This window comes from Cyprinodon variegatus, unplaced genomic scaffold, assembly GCF_000732505.1.
Source record: "Cyprinodon variegatus isolate N-32 unplaced genomic scaffold, C_variegatus-1.0 Scaffold522, whole genome shotgun sequence".
NCBI classification, from domain to species: Eukaryota; Metazoa; Chordata; class Actinopteri; order Cyprinodontiformes; family Cyprinodontidae; genus Cyprinodon; species Cyprinodon variegatus.
Genome location: NW_015150975.1, coordinates 482213 through 492109, shown reverse-complemented (window position 1 = coordinate 492109; position 9897 = coordinate 482213). Strand labels below are relative to the sequence as shown.

General features: G+C 36.7%; 1 protein-coding gene across 1 annotated transcript in view; it reads right to left on the bottom strand.

Moving 5' to 3' along the window:
* LOC107095077 (PDZ domain-containing protein 4-like) overlaps positions 1 to 9897 on the bottom strand; it is a 32721-nt gene that overhangs the window by 7765 nt on the left and 15059 nt on the right. The window contains exons 2-6 of the mRNA XM_015391050.1: positions 1894 to 1947; positions 1133 to 1443; positions 900 to 987; positions 704 to 802; positions 552 to 614 (exon numbers count right to left, since the gene is read on the bottom strand). Coding sequence (XP_015246536.1) covers positions 552 to 614; positions 704 to 802; positions 900 to 987; positions 1133 to 1443; positions 1894 to 1947 — 615 coding nt within the window. The remainder of the gene's footprint in view (positions 1 to 551; positions 615 to 703; positions 803 to 899; positions 988 to 1132; positions 1444 to 1893; positions 1948 to 9897) is intronic.

The window sequence follows — 9897 nt, the reverse complement described above, 5'->3', positions numbered from 1 at the left end:
GAATTATCTTTTTGACCATGATTTGAGCTTGATTCACACTTGTTTTTCTAAAACACAGCCAGTAGGGTTGTGTGTTCATAAACAATATATGACAGTTCATATATTTTCTGATTAAATAACATATTTACCAATTAATATATTAAAGTTGCACATCAGTTACAATCACCTGGTCTGGATCAAAGTGTTTCAAGTATATTAAAACGCCTCAGTCAAAGTCGAGACCTCAACCTGAAAGTTGTTCAGCTGTGTTTGCAGTGAAGGGTGGTTCTTTAAAGTATTGACTCTACAGACGTAAATACAAATAAATAACAGAGATTTTATATTTCTCATGAAAAACTATGGATTAAGTTCAGACTGTGTATCACATAACATCCCAATGAATGCATTTAAGATTTTGGCTGTAACATAAAAAAATATAGACATGTTCTGTGGGCTCAATTTTTCTTTTCTTTGGCTTCAGGATCCTGCAGCAGATGAGGAAGTTAAACTCTAAAACCAAGCAACACAAATTTAGGGCAATGATGTGAAAGCCACAGAAGGACTAAGGCTACCTGTAGTATTCGGTCTCCTTTACGGATGCGTCCGTCCATGGCAGCAATGCTGTTTGGGTTCACCTTAAAAAAAGGACATGCATTTAGAAACTATAAAACAATGGAAACTATTGGTTGAAAAACTGAACTTTAGGTTGTTTATCTGGGTTCACCTCTCCCACATAGATCCCAAGGTCCTCCTCATCATCAGTTCTGTAGCATACGGTCAGACCCAGTTTATCCTGCTGCCGAGACTTGTACAGCTCTACCTCCTAGCAGTTAGCGGTGATTTCAGCACCATCAGAACAACAAAAAGGATGAAACACTTTCTGTACTGCTATGATTAAAAGTGGCCTAACAGGCCCTCACCTCATATTCCAGGTCATCGTTTCTGTCCACTTCATGCTGATTAATGTCAAAGTAGTCAGTGGGGTCGTAGTACACAGGCTCAGAGAAGCTGGGAATGAAAACATTCAGGAAACTAACATGTAATTGGAGCAGCTTTTAGCTTCAAATACACAAACCAGCATGGCATGAATTGATGCAACAGATGAGCTCCACTTGGACATTTTTCAGAGACCTATTAGACTATTCCCACTCACAGTTCGTTAAACAGATATGGCTCTGGCAGAGGAGGCAGTGGAGGAGAGGGAGGTGGGTCGGGTGGGGGTGGAGCTCCGCAGGGATGCTCTCTGCTCCGGCCCAGAGTCAACATATGCTGGAAGCTGATGTCTGTTTGGGTGCAGCTGTCCACACAGTCGGCCATGCCCATGGTCACTGGCACCTGCCCTCCTGGAGCTCCAGCTGGGCCCGCCCGTCGCCGAGCTCCACGCTTTAGGATGTTTGACAGCCGTGGGTCTCTTATGTCCAGGGTGGGATCTCCAGACAGGCGAGAAAGCTCCTTCGCATTTACCTGCAACAGAAAATACAAGAGCAGAAACTAATTAATTGGACCTGTAAAAAAAAAGAACAAATAAATAAATAATTTCCACTAATATTGATCTTCTCTGCAGGTGATTTTACTCACAAGATGCAAAAACTGCAAACATTATGAGATGTTATGAATAAATTATGTAAAGTCTAACATTAGGATTTGTACCAGAGAAACAATTCATAAGACTAAGACACTTTCTGCAACCATCCCAAAACATTCAAACCATATTTGCCCCCATTTTAAAGGAGCCCAGGGTAACTTCTTAAATGATTTGTATTAAAAATTCCACACTACACATAAAATAAAGATACTTTACTCCTATTAGTACACATAAAAGTTAGATAGATTTCATTCAGGTCTCGAAATAAACTCCATAACATATTTCTATGCAGTCTTTAAGCACTAGATCAGAAAGAAGATGAAAGAGACCTTTAATCGACCATCGGCATCAAAAGAGCACAGCATGTTGCCTACATGACCCCTCTGCAAAGAGAAATAGAAAAAAAACATTAAAATGTAGATTTAATAAGTAATTATTTTGAAGGATGAAAATAGGTTTCTGAAAAAGGTATTTTATAAATGAGAAAACACATTTTATTTTTCATTTAATTCAGTTTCTTCATATAGCGCTAATTCGTAACACATGTCATCTCACGGCACAGAGAAAATACAGTTAGATTGGTTAGGAAAACCAGTCGATTGCATCCAGTCATTGACTTGAAAGACATGCTCCTCCTGGATGAGCCTGCAGCGATGTTCTTCGCTTGACTTTCAGCAATCCCTCACACCAAGTATGCATGTAGCAACAGTGGAGAGGAAAATCTCCCTTTTAACAGGAAGAAACCTCCAGCGGAACCAGGTTCAGTGTGAGCAGCCATCTGCTGAGGCCGACTGCGGTTCAAGGAGACAGAAGTAGACGTATAAAAAGAAGAAGAGATATAAAAGGTAACTGTTAACTAGCCCCACAGGCGGCCATGTCCAGGAAACACACAGCAAGGCAGACGAGCTCAGAGCCAGCTCCCATGTCAGAGGACGAAAGAGAGCTCATCCAGTTAGTCACGGTAAAAGAACCAGGACTATACTCAAATCAGTCCAGGCTCCAACATCTAAAAAACAGAGATGTTGATGGCAGCAGCACAGCTGATATTTTAATCCAGGATTGAATCACAGCCAAACAGGATCAGAACAATAAGAAACAGCAAAGAATACAGATAGAATGAAGCAAAATGAGGTAAGCAGTCCCTATGTGATCAATCAACCCAACAATTGGCAGCACAGTACAGATGATAGCTCAGGGTAACCTGAGCTATTTTGGATGAGATATAAGAAAAGTAGAGCAGAATAAGGCCAAGGTAGCGTCAAGGAGGAACATTTATCTAGCCACAAGATCAGGCTGCTAACGCTTTAGAAGGAGGATTTTAAATTCTATTGTGGATTTAACATGAAGCCAATAAGGGGAAGCCAAGATAGGAGAAATATAATTTCTCTTTTTCATTTTCATCAGAACTCTGGCTGCAGCATTTTGGATCAACTTAATGCTTTTAATTACAGTTTGTGGAATTCCTGATGGTAAAGAATTAGTCCAGCCTTGAAGTAACAAATGCATGGACTAGTTTCTCAGCATCACTCCTGGACAGGATATTACATTTTTTTCTTTTACAATATTTCAGAGATAAATGAAGTAACCTCTTTGATATGGGATTTAAATGACAGGTCCTAAACAAATAACACCAAGACTTTTGACTTTATTATCTGAGATAAATTTAATCCCATCCAGATGAAGTGACTAAATAATCGTCTTATTTTTCACAGACTCTGGTCCAAATACTATAACTTCTGTTTTGTCTGCATCCAGAAGCAGAAAGTTAAGAGTAATTCAGGTTTTTATGTCTTCAGACATGCCTGTAATCTATGTAATGGGTTAGCTTCATCTGGATTAATAGACAGATATAGCTGGGTATCATCAGCATAACAGTAGAAATTAATCCCATGCTGTCTAATAACTCTACCGATTGGGAGCATATATAAAGTAAAGAGAATTGGTCCTAGCACCGATCCCTGTGGTACTCCACAGGTAACTCTGGAGCACGAGGAAGATTTATCAACGTAAACAAACTGAAATCGGTCAAATAAATAAGATTTAAACCAGTCTATGGCTGCTCCCTTGATACCTGCAAAATATTTAAGTCTTTCTGAAATAATATTATGATCAACTGTATTAAAAGCAGCACTGAGATCCAACAGGACGAGCACAGATACAAGTCCATTATCTGAAGCCATGAGAATATCAATTGTGAATTTCACCAGATTAAAACTCTTTAAAATGTTTATTGTGGTGGAAGTGGTCACATTCTTGTTTCGCAACTATTTTCTCAAGAATTTTAGATAAGAAAGAAAGATTATATATAGGTCTATAATTGACCAAATCTAACACTAATTCAGATAGGAGTTCTGAAAACTGATCTTCAAATTAAGAGTAAGGAGCTGGTGGAAGATAAAAGGTTACAAACAGAATAGGTTTTTCTTATTTGCTTTACAATTTGGATATAGGAAAGTAAGTAAAAGAATTATAGCTATTGGACAAATCATTAAAATGGACCGAAAGATCGTTTCTACTCCTCCTTCTTGTCCAGAATTTCTGGATATGTGAAAATTTAAATAGCTTGAAGGCATTGCCTCATTTATGCTCACATAATCCTCTTGCTGCAGCCAAGTTTCTGTAAGGCAACATAAATGAATGTGATTATCACAAATCTAGTCATTAACTAACAGACTTTTTTTTTTATCTGAAACAAACTTCCAGAAAACTGTAAAAGTGCGGAAAGCCTGAGCTCCTTTAAATCAAGACTAAAAACACATTTGTTTAGGATTGCCTTCGACTGTTCTAGTTAAACAGTTCAACTAAAACATCATTATCATCATTTTATTTTCTTTAGTCCAACTGTTTTTAATATTCTTTTTAGATTCTGCATTTTTTATTTTATTTTTATTTATTTTTTTATTTTTTCCTACTTGCTTTGATTCTGTGTTATCTTCCTGTATTTTAATCATGTAAAGCATTGTCTTTGTACTGAATTGTGCTATACAAATAAATTTACCTTGTCTTGCTTTTTGAAGAAAGACATTTTATGGTAAACAAACCAATATTTATTTGAACTTTTTGCCCGATTGGAGTCATTTTAATTAGATTAACATTTACTCCTTTATATTTCTTTGTTTGATTTTGGTTGTGGGTGAGACACCGTTTTGCTGGATCAATGGATGGGTAACAGTAGAGAAGCTGTAGAGAGGTGCGTATAACTACGACTCTGCTTCCTGGTCTGCACCCTTGGTTGTCAGATTTTAGGAGGACTAATAAAATTGGTCAGATTCTTAGAAGGAAAGGCTGAACCATCCAAACGTTGCAGCTTTATATTGTAATTCTTGGATAATATGTGGAAATTAATTTCCAGTTTCTCTGTACTCACAGAAATATTCTAAACATTATATTTGTTACTTGTCCTTGATGGACAAGAGGTGGGATACAACCTGGAAATTAACCTATCGTGTATGAGGGGAAGTCAGACTATAATGGATAAACCTAAACATGGAGAGGACAAACCATTCGGTCTATGCAGAAAACCTAAGGTCAGGAGTTAAAGCAGGGATTTTCATATTGCACTACGGTGTTCCTCTAATCCCAAACAAAAAATTAGAAAAATCCTCATAAGATTTTGATGCCTCCTGCCAACTGTGGGAAGTTCTCTTCACTAAAGTGTATTTTTTAATGTCTAACTTAGACCCAACAGTTATATCTTCTGGTATTCAAAAGGTTAGAACATACTTTTGTAGCAATTAAACTCCAAAACAGCAATTTCAATTGTTCTCTTGAAGATTTTTTTTGCAACATTAATCCAACATTCGTCACATGTGATGTTTCTGGAGGCTTTGCAAATGTAAAATGTCCTAACGATGCTATTTCTGCTAAGGAATAAAACATAACTTACTGACATTTATACCTTTTAAAAATGGGAAAATCACACACAGGCGTTTCTCATATAGCACACATGACTGGAACCTTTTTATGCAGCGATTTAAAGGTTATTTTGAACAATTTGAAGAGCTCCTCACGGCTGGAGTTAGAATAATCACCTTGATTAGATCTAAAGAGCTATCTGAGAGTCTTAGAACGAAGGGAGGACTGTAGCAGATGAAAAGCCTGCTAAGGAGTTTAAAGATGGAATCAAATATTATTTTTCTTTCAAATTATTTTTGTTTTAAATGAGCTTTTCAAGGCGAAATTCATTTTAAAAAATAACTACCAACATGTTTAGATCGGTCTATTTGAGTTTACCCCAGAAGCAGACGAAAAGGGACACGCATTGTTGCTCTTCACTTATTTTAAGAGAGGATTTCCATTCCTATTAGACTCTCATGAATGTACAATGTTTTTTCAGGGTTCCCATTTGCTGTAGCTCATTTTCTTTGGCACTGCAAGGTGATTTATCCATTTTTAGAGGAGTGAGCAGTATTTTTAGAAGAGACATTAAGGGTGAAACCTTATTGAATCAAAATAGGGAAAAGGTATGAATACTATGCATACAAATCCGAATCTCAGCAGATCAAGATGATTTTATTTAAGAGATGTTGTAGCCCTGTTTGCTGAAGAATTTCGCTTATTTTCAGAATTAAAGGGTTTTAGATGAACATTTTTGAAAACATTTTGAAGACAGCAGAAGCAACTTTCAAGAAACTCCAAGCAAGACAAAATACTGGTTACAGTAAAAAGGAAACAAAGCATCCAGAGTAAGAAAATAGTGATTGTAGAAAGCATTCTGCTCTTGTGATTGTGTCCTAAATGTAACCATGTTGTGACTGTGTCTCACAAATGCTGCATTTTATTGTTAAATGTAGACTGAATTTTAAGTTAAATTCCTTTTTGCTTTTATATAAAAATGCTACTTTCTTAATAATAAATACATAAAATAAAATGAAAATGACATGTAATTGGTATTGTAATTTATTCTTGTGATTTTATACTTGTGTTTATTTTTAAGGTTGCCTTTTTAATATCTGGCTGGGGGACTACCGATGAAAATTAGCACTCCTTAGCTAACTCGGGTATATTTACATTGTTTTAATGTTGATTAATGTACACTGTCCCCTTTCAAATAAACAATAAATGAAAATGAAATGAAATGAAATTTGCATGTTTACACCCATTTTGTGATTAAAATGAATACTTTGTGAAACAGAATTGTTGAATTAAAAAAGGGTAACATTTCAAATTTAGAAAAAAGAGCAGATAGCATTTAGAATAACAAGCAATGTCAAAGGGCCCAAGGTTAAGAAGGCTGATTGCAGGTGAAACGTTTATTTTTGTCGCACTATTCTGTTTTTGTAAATTTCTTTTCATATCTACAACAATAACTTTATTGACACAGTGACCCTGGTTCTGCTAGAGGTTTCTTCCTGTTAAAAGGGAGTTTTTCCTCTCCACTGTCGCTACAAGCAGGCTTAGTGTGAGGGATTGCTGAAGAGTCAATGAGTTGATGCAATCAACTGGTTTTCCTTAGATAGAAAACTTTGAATCAATTTGACTGGATGATCTGGTTGAACTGTAAAGTGCCTTGAGATGACATGTGTTGCACACTGCTCTATTTGCACTACCTTGCACATTTTACTTTTTATATATTTTTTTTATTTATCCATATTTTTATCCTAAGTGTATATATTAGTATATTTTTTGCATGCCTTATACCCCAATGTTTTTAGAGATTTTTATAATTTTATTTACCTATTTCATATTATATGTTTCATGTTGCACGATTGTACCATAAAAAATTCCTAGTTGTGAACTCCTTCACTAACAATGGCAATAAACCCGATTCTGATTCTGATGTGTTTTGAATTTGGCGCTATATAAATAAACTGAATTGAATTGAATTGAATTATTCTATTATAGTTTTAATTAAATGTATTGTGTGTCAAGTTAGGCATTTTATTTGTCTCGACACAAGAATCATAAGAGTCGATCGAGTTTAAATCTTTGTTTTTTTTTTATGAAATCTATGTGCTCGTTATGATTTATTATAAAACCTCAAAGAAAAAAATTGCATGTTTGCATTGACTTTTTCTGGCAATCTAAAATTTATATTTATGAAAAGCAATAATTAATCAGTTTTTTTTTTTTCCTTTGACCTTATTTAGAAACCAGATTTTAACCTTTGAACAAGAGGTTTAATCATTTGTTTGGGTTGGTTTATGGTTATGAGCAGTAACATTCCCATCATTCCCAGCTTTGCTTTGGGATTTAACTCAGCAACCTGGCACCATAAAATAATTCAACAGGGACCCATTTCAGAATCTATCATCATTATCTTTGATCAGCTCTGCATTGAGAAATAACCCGTATAAACCGCTGATGAAAAAGTTGCAGTACCCAGCCAGAACCGATGATTTAGCTCACATTTAAGCTGACATATTTACCCTCATTTTTCCCATAAACAAGTCTGGTTGTTTAGATCTTAATACACATGACAGAGAAGCAGGCAAAATGAAGTCAACGAGGCTCTGACTGATCCAGACTGTCCCTGAACGATTTCATTCAGCCGCTGACCTTGGATGTCTGCGATTCCACATCTCCCACCCCACTTCATTCCTCCACTCCGTCTCTCATCTCATGTCCCCTTTCCAGTAATTGCATGTCAAATCAATGTTCCCCAGTGCAGCCAAGCATAAAAACTTTCTTGCCACATTCAGCTCCTGTTCCCTTGATATTTTCACTTTCTTTTTTATTAGGCTTCCTCTTAAACCTCTGCTCCTCTGCTCTCTAGGTTTCACTCCTTTCCCTTCTTCTTGCCCCTCTTTGCTTCTATCCCTTTATATCTCTCCTCTTTTTCTGGGCTCTGGATTCCCTTTGCCGTGCTGCCTCAGCAGTTCTGTCTGCTCTGTCCCCTCCCAGGAGGGACCATCGCCTCGCCCTCCTCCCTTTCCATCTATTTCAACCGCTCCGTCTCCTTGTGTATGTTTGTCCTTCCTCCCGCTAATGTTCTCCCATAAATCTTGCTGTCTGTCTTAATGAGCTCCTTCGCAGCAAATAAGATGCTTGCAGCCTCCATGGCAGGTTGGTGAGGAAACAAATTAACACTCTGTTCTCTGTATGTTCTGCATTGTGCAAATATTTCTGCCTTGAACTCATGATTTGTTTTACCACCTTAAAGTATAAACATCCTCTCACATTTTCAACAACACAGACCTATTTTAATTCCTATGTATGTTCACTCTAAACCAAAAAAATAAATAAAAGGAAAGCCTGTATGAAATAGGTGCACTAAAGCAGAGACTTGTTCAAAATCTGCAATGCAAAACGCCACGAGGGCTGGAGTTTGACTCCTGCATGGCTAAGACACTTTACCTTTCAGTCATTTATGGTAGAGAGGCCAGATAAAAGTGACTCTTCACTAAAAGGAACATGGAAGGCTGCTTTAACCTGGCATTTTAAGCACCAGAATAAACTAAATCATTGGTTCTGATGAAACCAAAGAAGCTTTGTAATCCCTGCATAAGCAATCATTGCCTTGAAGCAAGGTGGTGACAGCATCATCCTGGGGGGATTTTATTTTTCAGGGTGACTAGTACCCATGGAGTTGTGGTTCTTTACATGTTTTAGATGAAGCACACCTGCTTCAAGAGCTGCAGAAGTCTGTTAATCATTATTTTATATAAGTCAGGTGTGTGACAGCAAGAAGACACTTAAAACTTGCAGGAGAGTGAAATTGAGGACCAGAACTGAAAACCACTGACACTGAGGATGAGATGAGAGCAATCAAAAATGAAGGGATTTTCATGAAAAACAAAATCATACACAGACCAGGAGGTAACTTGGGTTTATGTGATCAATCCAATTCAATTCAGTTTATTTCTATAGCGCTAATTCACAAAACAAGTCATCTCAAGGCACTTTACAGTTCACCAGATCATACAATCAGATTGATTCAAAGTTTTCTATCTAAGGAAAACCAGTTGATTGCATCGACTCATTGACTCAATCAGAATCAGAAATACTTTAATAATCCCAGAGGGAAATTACACCAACATATGACAGGAGGAAGCTGAATTTGAACCTACAGCTCTCAGCTTGTAAGATGAATATTCTTCCACTGATTCAAAGTCACAAACAATTAATCTATTAACATAACAACAAGATAAAAACACGGCCAAAAGAACAAGGATGACTTTCAGAGCATTTTTCTGATTGTACTTCAACAACCCACCCAGAACCTGGACCAGAGTTCAATGTAATACTGATGGAGAGATTTAAAATGGGCTTATTTTATCCTTCCAAGAATCTTCAGAGAACAATGTAAAAACAAACCTAGAAAGCAGCCACTGGAAAAGCGATCTAGAAATAAGTACAAATTTCTTAAATTAAGTGTATTCACCCTTAATTTG